This window comes from Leptodactylus fuscus, chromosome 6, assembly GCF_031893055.1.
Source record: "Leptodactylus fuscus isolate aLepFus1 chromosome 6, aLepFus1.hap2, whole genome shotgun sequence".
Classification (NCBI taxonomy): Eukaryota; Metazoa; Chordata; class Amphibia; order Anura; family Leptodactylidae; genus Leptodactylus; species Leptodactylus fuscus.
Window position 1 is genome coordinate 73,419,094 of NC_134270.1, and position 20,329 is coordinate 73,439,422.

The following is a 20,329-nucleotide window of genomic DNA, read 5'->3' on the forward strand; positions in this document are numbered from 1 at the left end:
TCCTGATAGACGGCTGCACTGGTCTTGATAAAACACAGTGGACCTACACCAGCAGATGACATGGCTCCCCAAACCATCAGTGATCAGTGAACATAGCCCTAGGTGCACATTTCCATAAGGGCTGCTTAAAGCCAAAGAAACTGTGAAGAAGAATAAGCAGCACTATCATTACTTCCATATCATATACTTCCCATAATAGTTAAAATGAAGTTTTAACATATATAAATATATATTATTTTTTTCAAAAATATCTTAAGATAGTTCACAACATTTAAGTATTTGCAATAGACACTGATTTTAGATCTTTGCAGATAATTGAAGACTCCTAAACATGTTATAAGTTAATTTCTTACTAATATGCTCAACTTTTTGCCCTAGAATATAACTAAAAAATATTGAATAAATCATAGTAGGTTGTTCTATGATATTATATAGCAAGTTCTTATTTTAGAGGCTGAATGGTGGAGGATTTGGGGCTGGGCTGACCTCCAGCCTTCAGTGGGTTCCCGGACATTAGCAGGGGAAGGGGAGTTAGGAGGGAGGAGCTGCAGATGTGTATTTTTATTTTGCATGGAACTGTTAGCTTATGCAGTAGAGAGAACCTGATACCTTGAGCTCTGCGAATCTGTTTACAGCACAGAGTGAAGTGCAGCTATTGGTATGAAGGTCTGGAAAGAAGTATACAGACAGCAAGAGCAAATGTGACATAATGTTAATCCCCTGAGCCAGGCAGGCAGGATCACAAAACAGAGAGACCAGGCTTGTGAGAGAAGGCTTGTGCGTCTCTTCGCTTAATGGAAGAAAACGCCACTGGAAGTAAAGCTTATAGCGAAAACTCTGGGATTTCAAGAGCGTTAGGCAAACTTTGAATGAGAGTCAACTGGACCTAATATGTAAAATGCGTCCAAGATCAGAAGAGAAAAAGTTTTCAAAAGTATGTGAAGAGGATAAAAGAAAATGTGAAAAACCATAGCAAAGAAGACTAACAAGTAAATAAAAATAACTAATAACAGGCTATGGATATGATAACATTACCAGGACTACCTTGAGGACACTAATAAGCTCTCAGTCATGGAGAACGGAGATGAAGTGATTGGGAGCTCAAACCTCATGGTGGTCTCCGATGAGAAGAAGTATGAAGTGTGCCGCCAGAAAGACTGTTGTGAACGAGTGGTTATCAATGTGTCGGGGTTGAGGTTTGAGACTCAGATAAGGACACTCAGTCGGTTCCCTGACACATTGTTGGGAGACCCAAGGAAACGAATGCGATTTTTTGATCCTCTGAGGAATGAGTATTTTTTTGACCGGAATCGGCCATGTTTTGACTCAATATTATACTTTTATCAATCAGGGGGTCGACTACGACGGCCTACTAATGTACCTCTTGATGTCTTCATGGAGGAGTTGGTGTTTTACCAGCTTGGAGACGATGTAATAAGGAAATTTAGGGAAGATGAAGGATTTCTTAAAGAGGAGGAAAGACTTCTTCCTGAATGTGAGTTTATGAAGCAAGTTTGGCTCCTCTTTGAACACCCAGACAGCTCATCTGCTGCTCGTATTATCGCCATTATCTCTGTCATGGTCATCCTGATTTCTATAGTCATCTTCTGCTTAGAAACACTACCTGAATTTCGGGATGAAAGGGATCTGTCCTTACCGGTAAGAGCTATAACTTATCTCATTCACACCAATTGATTTGGCTGTTATTGAGCAAATAATAGAGCATGAAAATTTTTTAGATAAAAACACTTAACTCATGCTCATATCTTTGAGGATGATCTCTTAATGCTGGATATATTCTGCAGGGGACAACTTGAATTTGATGGAAAAGTTATCCAAAATGCCATAGTAATCTTGTTACTTATAGTTAGGGAAGTATGAGTTTACAAAAAGTTCCAAATTTCACAGCAACAGTCTTAGATGTCAAAGCTTAGGACTGACAGTATTAATATGCTGGTAGTCGCTCAAACAGGTACAATATGCATTTGCTTACACTGTTGATCCAGGCAATCCGTATGGTCGTCTTGGAGTAACAATGACTAAAGCTCTTTGTGTAATTTAATAATAGTTGCTGTGGTTTATGTCACTATATTAGCCACAAACCATAATCCCAGGGGATCAACTTTAAAGAGAACTCTAAGGCTGAAGCCCCTCATTGCGAAAACGCTGTGGTTAACAGTAGCTGCAAAGTAAATGGGATTCTGGCTAATCCTATCCACAGATTACAGAATAAAATGTGCAGCGAAAAAACTGCATTTATGAAAATGGCAGCATGTTAATTATACCTGTAGAAACGCTGGCATTTTCCATACAGGTATACTAGGGACAGAAAGTCCACCGAGTAAAACTCTGCAAAATCTCGATGGAAAACACTGTGTAACAAACTGTGATACGTTTCCATAGTTTTTTTCCCTGGATTTCACTATATGTGGAGCCTTAATCTAAAAATACTAAGAAAATGTGTTCACTGGTGATTTCTTGACTGGACCTAGTTGCAAGGACCTGAAACAGTTAATAAGTGAAACCTTGAATAATTCACTTTTTTTTTTTAATGTAGATTGTGAGCCCCACATAGGGCTCATAATGTATATTTTTTCCCCCTATCAGTATGTATTTTTGGAATATGGGATGGAAATCCATGCAAACACAGGGAGAACATACAAACTCCTTGCAGATGGGCTTTTGCCCTTGGCGGGATTTGAACACCAGGACCCAGCGCTGCAAGGCTGAAGTGCTAACCACTGAGCCACCGTGTGGATATGTAACTTTTTTATTATCAGTCAATTCACAAAATATGTGCTGCAATAATACACTCGTCACAATAGAGCCATACAATGAACAGATTTGTAACAATGATGACTTTAGCAAGTGAATAATGTGAAATATTGCTAAATGGCTGCTCACATGACCATTTTCAGTCTGGTTGTATTTGTTGGACTGACTACTGCCATGTGACAGCTTTGTCAATTAAGTACAGTATCGCCATTCTGGAGTTCATTGGACCATAACTCACTATAATGCAGTGAGTTCCACTCCCACAGCTGTAGTGATATGACTGTCACATGGACTGTGTTTCACACATGGAACAAGCTTGTGTGAATAACCAGTAGGCTGAACTCAGAAATGCAGTTTTGATTAAATTTTACAGGTTTTTAAAAATAGGATAGAAAGCATAGGCACAAATAAGGATCCACACCAAACTAAAAACTCTTTATATGAATTCAGCCTTACATCTATGGACGAATTGAGGCAGTGAAGCATGCCAAGCAAAATTCCAGCCACTGTCTTAAGTTGGTCATATACATGTTAAGGCCAGGACCACACAATGTGAGTACGTTAGCTAACCTGCTAGGAATTACAGTAGCAGTGAAGTGGATAGGATTTCATGCAATGCAAAATCACTCATTACTGTGGATTCTGCAGCTGTTGCTGCGGGGGTTAATCCTATGACAAACACCAAACTCTGTTTGCCACATGTGGCGATAGCCCTAAGATTTTGCTATTACATCTCACCATGAGAGTTTACACTAACAATCTGACTAATTTCAGTGGAAATTTCTTAGGGGGCATTCACACACATCCACTGCTGTCCGCCCCAGGGTTTCCATCCCAAACCCTGGGGAAACTGGACAAGGGACAGATTGCCGGCAATCAGCTTTAAAACCTATTCATTTGAATGGGTTTTTAAAGGTGACCGCTGGTGTCTGTATGCAGCCTCTCCGTCTGGAAATCATTTTTTTTTTTGCAATTTTGCTAATTTTATGGGCAGTTAATACCTGAATCCAGTAATACAAACAATACTGTGTAGGGGCAACACGGTGGTTCAGTGGTTAGTACTGCAGCCTTAAAGCGCTGGAGTTCTGGGTTTGAATCCCACCAGGAACAACATCTGCAAGGAGTTTGTATGTTCTCCCCGTGATTACGTGGATTTCCTCTCATTCTGTAAAGACATACTGATAGGAAAAAAATGTACATTGTGATCCCTATATGGGGCTCACAATCTAGATTTAACAAAAAGAAAAAAACAAACAAAACAATACTATGTTACCAATCTGAGTTTCATTTGCATAATCTGACCAGTATTCATGGCATTGTAGATAATAACCCCAAGTATATTGTATAAGGCCCAAATATTAGAATATTCCTAAGGATGATGAGGAAGATTGCAATAGGTATATTTTATCTTCCACATATCTCTTGCTAGTAGCTGGCACTGTTACAGAATGACTCTGTTTCCTTGTACATTGGATACAAAGCCTGGTTGTATGTATCTTTATATCATATAGTTACATCTGCTATTCTAAAAAAAAAAAAACAGCACAAGACAATGTACACATTGCAATATTTATCGCACTGCTTCAACTGCCCTAGTTGATAAGACTCTGAATTTCATAAAAATGTAGTGGTTGTAATACTATGTATTGAATTTGTTAATAAATGCTTCGATGCACATTGATGCTTATTGATGTAGAGTAGAGATGAGCGAGTACTGTTTGGATCAGCCGATCCGAACAGCACGCTCCATAGAAATGAATGGATGCACCTGGTACTTCCGCTTTGACGTCGGCCGGCCACTTAACCCCCCGCGTGCCAGCTACGTCCATTCATTTCTATGCGAGCGTGCTGTTCGGATCGGCTGATCCGAACAGTACTCGCTCATCTCTAATGTAGTGTCATTGCTGAATGAAAGGCACACACTCGTGTTTCTACTTAACAACATACTAAATACATACTGACAATCTCATGAATACCTGGGAATAAGATCTATACTGCAAACGTTCCTGCCTGTTTCTTCATAAAATCTGTGTATGTACATTGAATTTCTCATGTTTCATTCATTCATTGTTCTTTGTAGAGAATGCTCGATTTATGAAAAATAATATATATATATATATATATATATATATATATATATTGTATACAGACTTTAGACAAAAAATAAGAGAACACCCCAATTTTTTTGTAGCCAAATTGAAATCGTCATAGTACAGTACATTAGGTGAGAATATACCAAGCATTCCTGGAGCTTAGTGATGAAGCGGAGGTTAGAGAGGGGTCAATAGTTAGCAGCACAGGACGGGTCAAGGGAGGGTTTTTTCAGTAGGGAAAGACTCCACAAGAAATAGAGAGGTTAAATATCCTAGTAAAGAGAGTTGTAACGGCAGGGGAGAGAGACTAGAGAAGGTGTGAGGGGATTTGTGCAAGTAGTAGGCCGAGAAGAAGAAAGGAGCCAGGAGATTTCTTCTGCTACTAGCTTAAAGAATAAGAGTTCACAATGAGGAACAAAGAAGTGAAGAGGACAGATACTGCGTGGAGATTGGGTTATTTACTGATGGAGTCAATTTTGGCTTTAAAGTATGTGGCCATGTCTTGAGCACTCAGGTCTGTGACAGGTATCTGCTGCACCTTTGGCCTACACCTTTGGAAGGAGTGATCCGTATTGAAGACTTGTTTAGGGTTATTGGAGAGAGAAGAAATGAGAGACATGAAGTAGACTTGAATATCGAGGTGAAAGGCAGAGTTCTAGATGTTGAGCATAAACCTGAAGTAAAGTAACTCAGCAGATGTGTTCAATTTTCTACACAGACTTTTAGCAGATTTTCAGCAACACTAAAGAAAATGTGTTTGTGGAGTGTGCCAAGGTTGCCAATGTCTGGATTGGGAGGTTTGGAAAGTCGAGGTTGCTACTTTATCCAGGGCTCTGCTTACAGCTCATAGATTCCTGCATGTGTGGTAGGTCGGTGTGTTTTGATAAGGGTATCTGATAGCAAAGGAAATAAAGTTGTGGTCAAAAATTCGTAAGCAAGAGTTGATATAGTCAGAAAGAGAACAGAGCCGTAAATTCTGATAATGTGGACCTCAAAAGAGGGAAACGAGAGCAATGGTACTGACCTAAAAAGTGCATTGTGGTGAAAGAAGGATGCCTACCCCCAACCCTGCATATTATTAGGTCTAGGGTGGTGTGAAGAGCATAGGCCATCATACAGAGAGCTGCAGGGGGGTTGTATCAGGGTTCTGTTTAATCCGGGGTTCTGTTACAACCAGCAGGTTAAAAGACTTTGAAATAAAGAGATCCTGAGTAATGTCAAGCTTGTTCCACACTGAACGGGCGTTTTAGAGTACATAAGAGAAAGGGTCTGGTGGAGGAGAAGAAGATGGCAGATAGCGAATATTAATAAGGTTAGCAGGTTTCTTGGTGAAACAAGTAAGAAATTGAGGTTAGCAAAAGAAGGAGGACAAGGGTTTGGAGAGATGTCCACTGCAGCTAGTAGCAGGAGAATGGAGTATCCGCGTAATAGAATCAACCTGAACTATACAGTAATACAGTAAGCCATGCTATTTATGGAGATTGTTAAATTATGCAAATAAAATTATGCAATTTATTTTTTAGGCTTTTTCTTTAGATAGAAGTCGCAAGAAGAATGAATTAAGTTTGCATTAGGAGCAATGGTGGTTAGGAGGGCAAAGCTGCTTTAAGTGGGGTGGGAGGAAGGGTCACAAAGCTATAATCAGTGGGGAGAGGTTAAAGGGGTTCATGCTGCTGCTATGGGGGAGTGGTAAAGGGAGGAACAATTCTGTTGCTAGTGGGGAAGTTCCTGCTAGTTGATGAAGGATGGGAAGAAGAGGGACAATAATCCTGTCAATGAGGGAAGCACTGTGGTATTTGGAGGAGGTGTTATGAACTGCACTGTGGTATGTGGTGTTATTGGGCAAGGACTACTGGTGAGCTACTGTATTACAGAGCATTGTAATGTACAGAGCTGCTTGGGACGTATGTGGTGCTGCATTGTGGCTGCTGGAGAATATTATGTGCAATGCATGGTGACATTTGTTCATTTACAGTAGTATTTATTTGCTGTGAGGCCCCGGCTTAGGCCAAAATAGAAAAAGTTTAGGAAGTTCCATTCTACAAATTAAAGCTGATTGTCTCAGCAGTGTGACATCTTGTGATCAGTCTATTTCTGGATGAGCTAACAATAAGAAATTGCCCAAAGCTGACAATCATATGTGTAAAATTAGATGAAGCTGCATTCTAGAGAAAGTGAATTAGTTCAAGACACATTTTTTCCAACCTATGAATGACAAATCCCTCATTCTAATATAGCAGCATATCCAGACTACTCCTATACTCCTGCATACCTAGATGGATACAGCCAATACTCCTGCATATCTAGATGGATACAGCCAATACTCCTGCATGTCTAGATGAATACATCCATTACTCCTATACTGATGCATACATAGGTAGGTCCATCCATTGCTTCTATACCACTCATATTTAAGTAGGTACATTACTGTTGTATATCTGGAGGCATACGTCCATTAATCCTAAATTGCTGAACAAGTAGGTATAGTTCCCCAAAATCCAACTGGGACTTCTTGGGTCCACCATCTTTCTATACAGGACATGTACACATCCGCTTACAATATAACTACATTATAATCTTTGTTATTATAATTGTACATACAGGGGATCAATAAAGTCTAATGGATTACTAGTAAATCACCCCATAAGAAAAAAGATTTGCCTAACGGAGAAACTGTCATCTCTGGACATGTCTCTTTAATAAGTAATTGCATTTCCCATGAAATAACGATTTTGAAGCATCTTTTCTTAAAATGATACCAGTTTTTTACCAGTTGGGGGATGGATGTCCGTACAGAGTCCAATCATTGCTGCTAGTACCAGCCTTTGATAAGTGAAATGTTAAAACCCAGTTGTCAATTTATTCATAGATTTCAAGGAGCAATAACAGAGGAATAGTACAGCATGTCAGGTATGGTGACAAGTCCATGTTAAGAGCTAGTTGTTGAAGACAAAACATCCACTAGTATTGGGTATACACTTCTAGAACTAGTGTGTATTTTAGGCTCATTCTGTTAATGTATTCACAAAAAAAGTATTCACCTAATAACAGCTGCATTTGTTTCATCTCTGGATTTTGAAAGACATAACCTTTTCACTTTTCTATTAACATGGCCATACAAGGACTTACTAAATTATAAGTACATGCACCTACTATGTCAACTATCTATGTTTGCAGTCTCCTCAGGGGCGTAACTACTGGGGCAGCAGCTGCCACCGGGCCGGGGACATTAGAGAGCCCGGCGGCAGCTGCTACCACTGCATTATTTTTTTCTTTTCTTTTTTAATAGTCCGTTACCTGATGAAGTAACTCCAGTAGGTAACAGGACCTATTTGCTTACTGATCCTGGCTCCTGCTCACGGCCGTCAGCACTTGCCCTTCTGCGGAGGCGGCTGTGAGCAGGAGACTGGATCGGTATGTGTGGCCATGGGCTTGCGAATCTCCCAAACACTATCATTATACTCGGGGGCGTCTTTTCAGACCCCCGAGTATAATTATCGGAGGGCTACGAGAGATGATGGAACATAAAAACTCTGATACTTAACTCTCCTGGCTCCGGAAGGCTTCAGAGCTACTTGATGATATCACAGACATCACATGGACTGGATTTTCATCTTTATGCGTTGGCCCTAGCTGACATGACATCTCTTCCATCACTGAAGATGGCCGACAGCAGCAGGAAGTGCACCGGAGCCAGGGAGAGGTAAGTAACAGTGTTTTTTTTATTTTTGCATCCTCTCCTGGGTCTCTGATTATTATACTCTGTGGTCAAAAGTTCGCCATGGGGCCCTGCCATTCCTAGTTACTCCACTGAGTCTCCTTATGGTTAAACTAAAATAGAAAGATGAGACTGACTGACATATCAAGATCGTTGGATGGAAGAGATTACAGATAAACATTGGGTGACCTTCCTTACATATACAGAAATAAAGAGTACCTAAGCTATGACGGACGTATCATGAAGCCATAGAAGGTGCATGACAACTACGAAACAAATAGGTTAAAAAATAAATTAAAACAGATTAGTTTGGAAAAATCCATGTACATGCTACACAAACAATCTCATTCAGGTGTATGGAAACTTCTATGAATGAGTTTCGCAGGCATTTACCTGATGTGTATTGCAGACAGCGGCAGCATATGACTTATTGCCTGGGAATTCTGTATGCCAATATCTGTAGTTTAGCTACCAGCATAGGAAGTCTTCAGTTACCTAAGTCTGTTGTAACTGATCATAGGTTTACATGTTTAGAGCCAGGAGATACTATATTTATACACAATTTATGATATCTCAAGTAAGATATGTTACAATACCAGACATGAGCAATGACCGCAAGAATCTAATCATCCATGTAAACATTCAGAAAAGAACTACTCAAGAAGCAAAATGCAAATTCTGTGTTCAGGTACTTAGAGGGAAGCATTAGAACACTGGACATTATCACATCCTAAGTCTATGCAGAAGAAGGATCAAAGGCTTAAATGGCACCGAAATGACCACATCAGGAATTACATTGGATACATGTAACATGATAATAAAGGGGTTCTCCGGGATATATAAATATAGCTCCAATAACAGAGCACTTGATGTACTCACACTTCCTAATATATACCCTGCTAGAATTCAGTCCCAGAGTACTGATCTAGAAGAGGTTACAGCAGCATGGGGAAAGGACTTGCCTACCTAAATCCAATCTGTATGGGCAATGCACAAAATAAATCAATCACAACGCCCTTTCCTACAGTTTGGATCTGCAGAGACCCATGAGTGCATAGAGAATCAGTCACACATGGACATAGACACAGTAAATGTCAGCAAAAATCAACAGAAGCAAAATGAGGCTAAAAACAAGGTTGGTCTGGTTCACCAGAAGGCTAGCGGATCCTCAGATGGTCCCAATCTCTCAGGCCCAGAAGGTTAAAAAAAAGACAACCCCACCTGTAGCCGACTTTGGAGCCTAACACTTGCTACACTTCAATGTTGTAATGTAGATTACACTGTACTTATTTACATTTCTATTGCCATGTGTCTGGAAGTACTGTTGCCTTGAAAAACTGGGACACAAGATCGGAGATGAATCAAAGCAACATGAAGAGTATGAAGATTTCCTCTGACACTACAAACCATACCAATAGGTTAACTGATTTCTTAGGAAATTGGACATAGTGTCCCATATTTACTAATAGTTAAACAGTTCAAGTTTAGACAGGCAGTCTGACAATTCACCAGATTTATCACAGTAACTGATACTGGATGATAAATCTAGAGTATTTTTGGTGGTCTCGCTGGCATTTTTGGTGCGTCATTACATATTTAAGCAAGGCTCGCTTCTCTGGAGAATCCACACCCAGCATCCCATTGACCCAATGGAGGAGCCAAGACGGGCACAGTCGCATGATGCCGGGCCCCTTTCCAATAGAAGCCTACCCAGGAGAGGAAATAACAATCATTTACACTCATCTCTCCTGGGTGTCCAGCACTATCTTCTGCCCATTTCTGGCCTGTGGCTGACGTCAAGTGTTCCGTATATCACCGCTGAGGCCAGTAATTGGTCCTCAGAGGTTACATGGAGTGCACTGGCATGATAACGTCAGCATGCCTCAGGTGACCACTGAGGCTCAATCACAGGCCTTAGCGATGACATCTGGGACACATGATGTTAGCTGCAGACCTAAAGAGGAAACTGGCGGAGACAGTGGAGGAACACGAGGATGCCTAGGAGAGGTGAGGCAAGGTGACTAAAGGTATTTATTATTTTCCGTCACCTCCCCTGGGCCTTTACTGAGACCCCAGAGTATAATAATAGCACCAAAATGAACTGGAGAGCCGAACCTCACGTATATTCGTCAAAATGAATTTTGAAGGGTTGACCTGAAGTGGCTCAAGGCTCTTGGGAGCATTTTATACTGTGTGGGGCCACTGTGGAGCATTTTATTGGGGAAGGCCCTCTACAGAGCATATTATACTGTGTGAGGCTGCTGGGGAGTATATTATACTGTATTACACTGTGAATCATTATACAGGGGCACCTCTGGGGAGAATGTTGTATTGTGTGGGGCCACTGTGGAGAATTATACTGTGTGGGGCCACTGTGCAGCATTATATTCGGGGGAGTCTCTGGTGAGCAAGTTATATTGTGTGGAGCCACTTTGGAGTATTATACTGCAGAGGGCGAGCCTCTGGGGATTATTTTATACTGTGTGGGGCCACTGTGGAGCATTTTATTGGGGAAGGCCCTCTACAGAGCATATTATACTGTGTGAGGCTGCTGGGGAGTATATTATACTGTATTACACTGTGAATCATTATACAGGGGCACCTCTGGGGAGAATGTTGTATTGTGTGGGGCCACTGTGGAGAATTATACTGTGTGGGGCCACTGTGGAGTATTATATTCGGGGGAGTCTCTGGTGAGCAAGTTATATTGTGTGGAGCCACTTTGGAGTATTATACTGCAGAGGGCGAGCCTCTGGGGATTATTATATATGTGTGGGGCTACACTGTGGAGCATTATACTGTTGTGGGGGAATGGGACTATAATTTTAAAGCAACCCTGTGACATAGAAAATGATAATCTATTTGCAGTCACATGAGGAGTTGAGCAGATTGGTACATAGTTTTGTGGGAAAAACATAAGTCCTCATTCACACATCTGTGGCTGTTTTACTGATGCAAAATCATAAACCTTGTGGCATCCAAATTTCACATCTGCAAAGGTCCAAGTTCAAGATGTGTGTAAGTGTTTCTTGAATACATTGGATCTGTGAAAAAAGCAGATTGCACAGAGATGGCATCCATGTGCTGACCTGTAAGGTGGTACAAATGCATACATTCCCACACAGCATAATGCCACCTCAGTGCCCCCACATAAAGTATGATGGCCCTCATAGCGACCCTAAATATGTCATATTGGCCCCCTCACTGCCCCTGCACACAGTATAATGCCCCCATCACTGCCCCAACACATGGCATGAAATCCAGGGAGAAACTAGTGAGCTGGATTCCTCACTTACTGCTCTGTTCCCCACTAATTCTCTGCTCCGGGGACTGATGGGTTATCACTCAGTGCCCAGAGCACAGTGGTGAATAATGAATCCAGCTCACTACATGCTGTAAAGGGAATGAATGCCTCCATATGTACTGATGGAAACTCTCATTGCACTTCTACGCTGCTAGGACAGATACATGGCAGGTGGTGTCATGGAGCAGTGTTTTTCTCAGCTGTGGCACGCATCCCGGGGACTCCTACTACAAGTTGAGAACCAATGATAGAAATGATCTTACATTCTAGCATGAATATTATAGTCATGTTTGAGCTATTTAGATATAGAAGTACTTTCTTATGTTTTTGTATACCAACACAATTTTTTTACACTGTAAGTAAGTGACAAAATCCTTAAAACAAGGCAGGGGGTGGTTGTTACCAGTACAAGATAACCTGGTGTGTGGTTCTTGGAGGCTGGTGGTTGATACTGAATCTATGGTCCTCATAACAAAATAATTTAATATATTCAAACTATAGATTAAAGGATAAACTTCATTGCCCCTGCTAAACCTTTGTTTAGCTCTCACCTAGTAGACCAGGGTAGTCAGACAGAGCAACTTTACTGTGCTTTTATATAGGAAGACTAGCACAGCAGAAAATCTAAATACAGCTCTGATCATATTTCACACAACCCTCAAGCTGGCTCTGAAGACAAAATCGGATACTTCATACCACAAAGGAACTGGATCCGAGCTGCATAAGTGATGAGGACTCTTCCAAATGAAAATTACTCTAGCGGTAATGAGAAAGAGGACTAGATATAAAGTACAGATACAGAGATAAAGGTGCCATAGACTATAATCATTATTTATTTTATTGCTCTTACTTGTATAGCGCCAACAGGCATTGTCCCATAAAAGGCTCACAATCTAAATTCCCTATCAGAATGCCTAGGTAGTCAATGTAGTGACATCACTTATATATTACCTATTACTCCCTGAAGCCTCTGGGAGCAGAGACAGAAGAGAATGGGGGAACTGGGAAAAATTTTGTATTAGCTTTTTTATTTTGATATCTACTGTAAGGGCAACATGGAGGCAGACATGAAATTGGTGGAGGCAATGTAGAGGGGACATGAAACTGATGGAGGAAACCTGGAGGGGGATATGAAATGATGGTGCCAACTTGGAATTGGACATGAATCTGTCGGGGCCACCTGGAATGGGACATAAACCTATGGGGAGCAACCTGAAGGCATACATAAAACTATGATGGCACTTGGAGTGGGACTTTACATTATGGGGGCTACCTGGAGGGGGATGTGAAATTGTGCGGGTAACTAGGTGGAGGTAACTTGATATTGGTGGCAACCAGGATAGGGAAATTAAATTGTGGGGGCAACCAGGAAGGGGAACATAATATTGTGGGTGCACCAGGAGAGGAACTTTATACCGTGGAGGCAACTGAAAGGGGACGTGAAACTGTGGCACACCAGAGGGACTTTATAGGGTCAGTTCACACGTGAACTGCCCACGCGGGTTTTGACACCGAGAGAGACGTGGCGAGCCGCGTCTCTCTCTTGTCAAAACCCGCCTGCCGCGACCATCGCGGTCGCGGCTTTCCCCTCCGCTGTCGGCTCAAATGAATGAGCTGACATAGGAGGGTGCTGCCGGGAGCGGAAGCCGAGCAGCTGAGCCCGCGCGGCTTCCGCCTGAAGATAGGGCAGGTCGCTTCTTTTCTCCGCTAGCAGCAGCCCACCGCGGGAAAAAAAAAGCCCGGTGGTCTACATAGACCACCATTGTAAAGGGGCGGATTTTGAAGCGAAATCCGCTGTCAAAATCCGCCCCTTTGCCCACGTGTGAACTAGCCCATACTTTGGTGGCAAATGGGGGAGGGTATTACACTATGTAGGCAATTGGACAGGGGCATTATAATATAATGTCTGAGGAACTACTGGGGAGACAGGTTAATGTGTGATACTACTGCAGGGCCACTAAAGAACATTATACTATGTTAGGGTCACTGAGGAGGCATTATAATTTGTGTGGGTGAGGTACATAGGTGGTGGCAAAACCTTTGCAATGGGCCCACCAATGTATTAAAGCAGCTGTGTTTCCATGCAGTAAATATAACTTAGTTATGTACTGTCTGCAGCTGTAATGTCTCTGTAAGAGTCTCACATGTACTCACATGACCATGTTGCTGGTTTATTCTAGTCCTTGTACTCTGAACAAGTGATCATCTCCGCTCTCTCCTACCTGTTGTATAGGACATCACATATCACATGCTTCTCTCTCCTTTGCTATCCCTGCTGCTGTCTAAGTCTTCCTGTATCTGCTGAAGAATAAGTATTTCACATTGTGAGCAGCAGATTATGCAGCAGCAGAGCAGTGTCACAGTATCTGTATTGTGAAGTAGAGGGGCATGCACGTAGTGGTAAATGCAGGCAATGAGGTAGACTTACACTAGGTTTATACTTCACATAGGGACTCGAAAGACGGAGACCCTGGCTACTTAAAAAGCAGTTACTTGCAGAAAACCACAGATTGCATAGACTATAATGGGGTCCGCCGGGTCTCTCCTGGTAGAACCTCCTTCAAACCAGAGAGATTTCAATTTTAGGCTGTGAATCCAGCCTTATTAATATTGTCTTATTCTTAGACATTGTAAGAAGGTTATCTAAATAATGACTCATGCTGGATGATGAGTATGGTGTTTGCTAAGACACTTTTCTGTAAGGTTACACCACCTATTAAGTAGATTACCACATTTTACTGCATATTGTTTCATCTTAACTATGCCACTTTTCATCTAAGCCAAAGAAAGTCATGGCCCTTGCCCTGCAAGGCACAAAAAAAAAGGTCTAAAACTTAAGTCAAAGTTTGTCCAGGAGTATGTCCTTGATGACCTATCCTTAGAATAGCTTCTCAGTAGCAGATTGGCGGTCAGCTGTTTGTAGATGCCATAGTGTACCAGAACTAGAACAGCACCGTACACTGAATGGCGGCTGGGAAAAGAACTACAAGGTCAGTTCTTTGGATCTGGTCTTGATGACCTGTTCTTGTAGTACTTTTCCCAGCCACCACACAGTGTATGGAGCTGTGCTTGTCCTGTTCTAGACAACCCATTTGATGTCATTGATGGCATGGACAACAGTTTTTTTGTGCAAATTGCCCCAGAATTTTAGCGTATTTTGATCAGTAAATCTCCCATTATGTCTATGAGAGGAATCATGGTAGCTTATGTTCTTTACATTGTGAATCCCAACCAGCAAAAGCCCTGTCAGCATCAGTTCAACAAAACTACACAGAGATCAGCAAGAAGGTGAAAATAAAATGTTGTGATTTTTGTGTGAAGGGGGAATCATCTGCTCAACATATTTGAAGGAAATTTTACTGAGTTGATCTGTGGGGGTCCAATTATTTGAAAACATTGCCATGCTCACAAGTGCTGCAGCCTTTTCCTTAAACCGATGACGTCAAATTCATCAGTTACACAGTACAGAAGCATCTCAGTTCCTTACAATAAGAATAAATAATATAGCCAAGTGCTTGGGTCACATCAATCATCTCTGGGCTTCTGCAATGATGAGAAGTAAAATCAGTAAAGCATGTTTTGTAGTTAAATGCTTCCGGACTACCCCCCCCCCCATAGACTATATATGTCTGGGCTGTCTACTCTTAACCCTTCAAGGATATATGTGTGTGTGTGTGTGTATATATATATATATATATATATATATATATATATATATATATATATATATTTATTTTTTTTTTTAATTTTTTTTTTCTTGTCAGGGTCTGGGGTTGCTAGGTGGGGTGGCATAGACACACAGATCCAGTTTCATTTAGTCCAAAACAAAGGTAGATTTTATTTTCACTGAAAAAGGTAGTGCAGCAACAAAAGGAAAAAATACAAAAATAAATCCCTGCCCGGCTAGGCTTTAACTAAACATAGAATAGGTTACCTCACCTAGAATACCAGAAATCCAAAAGCCAGTAGACTCATTCAGGACACAGCTCCAAAACTATGACCTCTCTGTGTGCTCTCCAGCCAAGCACTGCCAAAGGTCTGCTGCTGGAGTTGACTTCTTAAGCCTCCTAGACAAGGAGACTCTCTGCAGCTGAGTCGCTGCCGATCATCTCCAAAGTGTGGACTGGAGGGGGGTGGAATGACAGGTCCCACTACCAAACCTACCTGTCATTCCTAAAAATCCAGCTCAGTACTGAGGAGAACAAACATTCCTGGAGTTTTCTCATCTCACCCCCCTGAGTAGTCTTGGGTGAGATGTACACCCCCTCCATTACCTGACCAGCCATCGGCTTACAATATACAGTATATACACACACACAAACACACACTATTACTATCCCTGCCTTCCTGGCGCAGTCTAAGAAAAACAGATGTGAACATAGCCTTAGGCATGATGTGGCGTCAAACTACCAATCCAGTTGGCAGGGAAAAATAAGGACAGTACCTGAATTACCTGATGGCAAAATATTTTACAAATAACTGTTGTAATTTTTATTTCCTATCCATTGATGTAGCATAGTTAGTATGAGAGCTGTTGTCGTTCTAGTGCTGGCTGGGGATGCAGTCATTCTTTGATGTACTGTGGAAAAACATGAGATATTCAGCGTGTCATGTGTCTGGTGGGAGAAGCAGTAAATGGAAGAGATGGAAAACAGTGCCTGAAAATTCTATCTCCGAGTCTTGACCTTTCTGACAGATGGAAATGTAATCTTCCATTATAATGTCCAGTTAAGCTGTTTCTAGGAATATAACTTGAAGAAAAGATTTGTCTGGGTTAGAAAAACCATTCTGAACTCATTAAGTAATGTATGAGCAAATGCATAGCACCCTCCATGTCAATGTATGGATTTGGTGAGCGTACCTTGACACCAATATACCAAGATTTACCAAGATCTCTCACATCTCAACCCTCTGACACTACACAGTCAACCTCTAGCACACCACTAAACAAAATGTTAACAAAGCTAAGAAGTTTTTTTCTCCCCTCCTTGGGATTGTGGGATCAATCTTATTAAATTTTAAGATTTAATGGGATCCTATCATTCACACACTATTTTTTCTGAGTAACACGAGAACACTAAGAAAGGCTATTCGTCTCTTATCTTTCGTTGTCTTCTCCGTGCCGCCGTTCACGTACAATCCCGGTTCTTGTCGGTATGCAAATGAGCTCCCTTGCAGAACTGGGGGCGGGCCCCAGCACTCAGACAGCACTGGGGCGTCCCCAATGCTGCAAGAGAACTCTCTCCAGCGCCGCCTCCATCTATTTAGCAGCGTCTTCTTCAGCCTCTTCTTCCGGTGGTGGCTTGTAACTTCTAGGCCTCAGGCCTTGGGCAGAGCAGACTGTGCATTCCCACAGACCATGAGAAAATGGCCGCTTGCACAGTATTGTAAGCTGTGAGAGAACTAATTTGCATACCGACAAGAGCCGGGATTGTACGCAAACGGCGGCATGGAGAACACAACGAAAGGTAGGAGACGAATAGCCTTTCTTAAGGCTGTTCTGATGTGGTACCTAGAAAAAATAGTGTGTGAATGATTTATTTATTATGCCTACTTATATAGCACCATCATATTCTGCAGCGTTTACAGGTATTGTCAGTCACTGTCCCATATAGGGCCACAATCTACGTTCCTTTTCAGTATGTCTTTGGTGTGTGGGAGGAAACTGGAGTACCTGGAGGGAACCCACACAAACACAGGGAGAACATACAATCTCCTTGCAGATGTTGCCCTTGGAAGGATTTGAACCTAGGACTCCAGAACTGCAAGGCTGCAGTGCTAACCACTGAGCCACCGTGCTGCCATGATGTTAGGATCCCTTTAACACAAAAAATACAATGCTTATAGAAAAGAGATGCAATGACAAAGACATAAATGCAAGCAAACTGTATGCAAAATAAAATAAATAAAATAAAGAGCAAACCTCTAAACATCCAAGATCAGTAACCAATAGCTCATTAGCTCTGTCCCCCTCAGAAGTGTAGCTTGGGGTTGAGCACGGGGGAGGGGGGGACAAACATGTCCAAGTGGGCCCAACTTAGGTATACTGATATCATCACTATACGGTGACCATATAGTGCTATATATCGGGTCTACACAGGGCTCTGCAGACGATTTAGGTGAATACAATACAGTGTAGTTAAATTTAATGACTTACAGGTGAAGTCTGTGAATAATTGTTCACATTTCCCTGTCTATTCCATCTGGACCGCCATGACTACGTCTTCCAGTCTGCAGCACACACATTTTAGGCTCTTCACTTTTCTAGGGATCTGACTCACATTGTCCTCACCTGCACACCCATCCTAATGCTACCCTCAATTATAAAATATATAATATAACCCCCCCCCCCATAATGAATAATATCCCCAAGAGCATCTTTAAATGAATAACTTCCCTGTGTACCCTTTGTAAATAGTGCCTAAGGTTGAGCGATCGGGATCGGAAAAGATCGGATTCCGATCAGCGATCGAGTAAATTTCACGATCGCGAACGGAATTCCGGTCCCGATCTTTTTAGGCGGGATCGAGGTCGGAGGTTATTTCCCACAATGCTTTGCTACTGGCCAAGCATTGGTGGGAAAAGCTAACAATGTTAGCTACTAGAGATGAGCGAGTACTATTCGAAAATGCTGTTTTGAATAGCACGCTCCCCTAGAAATGAATGGATGCAGCCAGCACACAGCCTGTGCCAGTGTCCGGCTGCTTAACCTCCTGTGCGCTGGCTGCGTCCATTCATTCCTACAGCATAGAAGGGAGGAAACAGAAGAGTAGATAGACAAGTCAATGTACAGTAATGCAGATGTAGCAGAGTCCAGTATACGGCACAGCAGAGAGGAAACAGAATAGTATAGTCCACTATAAACAGAAACAGACTAGTCCACTTACCTGCACAGATCCGTTGCCGCTGTTGCTCCCCGTTCTTCTCGGTCCGTGTGCGCCCCTAGCTCCTAGGTTAGTGTTTACAGATCTAGGAAGAAGGCGGAGCTTGTGGCTTAGGAAAGTGTGGGCGGGTACTGGGAGGGGAGATGTGAGTGATGCATTCACGCCTCCCTGCCCTGTACCCGCCCACACTCTCCTAAGCCACAACAAGCCCTGCCTACTCCCAGCATCAGTAACACTAGCCTAGGAGGCACATACTGTGCTCTGCAGACATGCGAAGTAGAAAGAAGAGGAGCAAGAGCAGCGTGGATCTGCAAGGGCAGCGCTTCTTTGCAGGTAAGTGGACAGCAGGGGGACTTAAGTAGCCAGGGGATTTTTTAATCACTACACAGCGTGGAGTCTAAAAATTAAAGCGTTGAAATTTTTAGACTCCATGCTGTGTAGTGAATAGGATAGGTTTTTAAAATCCGATCTTCGATTATTAAAAAAATCCCATTGACTTGCATTAGGATCGGAATTGGGATCGGGATCAGGTTCGAATGGAAAATGATCGGAAATCGGATTTTAAAAATGATCCTGAAATCTCAAGATCAGCTCAACCCTAATAGTGCCCCTTATTAATAATACCCCAGGTGTTTCCTAATTAAAGGGTAAAAAAAAAATAAAAAAAATTGTGGGGTTCCAATATCCGGGCCCCCCAGTGATCAGCTGTTTGAATGAACTGTGATCCCTTCTCTGTTTATATAGTATCATACATTTCATAGCAGCCAAGTCATCTAACTACAGCCTGGTCTATACACGTCTATGTGACAAGACTGTAATTAGCGTGTGATATAAACAGGCACCATGGCCGCTTGATACAGCTGATCTCTTATTGATGATTTATTCTGAGGATACATCATCAATAAGAGTGAGCTGGAAAAATCCTTAAGGCCAAGGCCCCATGGCATAAACGCCACAGTGTAAAAACTGCAGAAAAAACACAGCATATTAAAGTCTAGCGAATCCCATCCACACACTTTGGAAAAATACACGCAGTTGGGAATACTGCAATTTCCAAAAATGTTGCAATTTTGGAATTTGCAGCATGTCAGTTATGCCTACGGAAACGCTGGCCATTTCTCTATAGTAATAATGGAAGCAGAAAGTCCAAAGAGGAAAACTCTGTGGACTTTCTGTGAAAAGCACCACGGGAAAAACCACAATGTTACTGCTGCACTTTTTCCTGCAGTGCATTTTTGCTGCAGGACGCTATGTGCGGCCTTAACTTTAATAAAGCCCAAGTGCCACCTCAAGTAAATGAATTGCTCCCATATATTATGCCCCAATTCCCCGACATAAATATTGTGCCCCTAATGACCCCTTCTATAAATGATGCCCCCAAATGATCCCTTATAAAAATAATCTCCCTCTTGTATTCATAATGCCCCTTATTAGCCCTTATATAAATGAACCCCCTATTGTTCCCAATGCCCCCTTATATACTTGACCCCCATTGTCATGCCCCTAATGAATCCTCCCTTATAGTTATAACTCCCCCTCCTAACAACCTCCTTGT

The 20,329-nt window shown here is 42.0% G+C and overlaps 1 protein-coding gene across 1 annotated transcript in view; it reads left to right on the top strand.

The window, feature by feature from the left end:
- Positions 1-613: 613 nt before the first annotated feature.
- Positions 614-20,329, top strand: part of LOC142210797 (potassium voltage-gated channel subfamily A member 7-like) — a 53,679-nt gene continuing 33,963 nt past the window's right edge. The window contains exon 1 of the mRNA XM_075280220.1: positions 614-1,659. Within this exon, the coding sequence (XP_075136321.1) occupies positions 1,072-1,659 (588 nt within the window). The 5' untranslated portion in view covers positions 614-1,071. The remainder of the gene's footprint in view (positions 1,660-20,329) is intronic.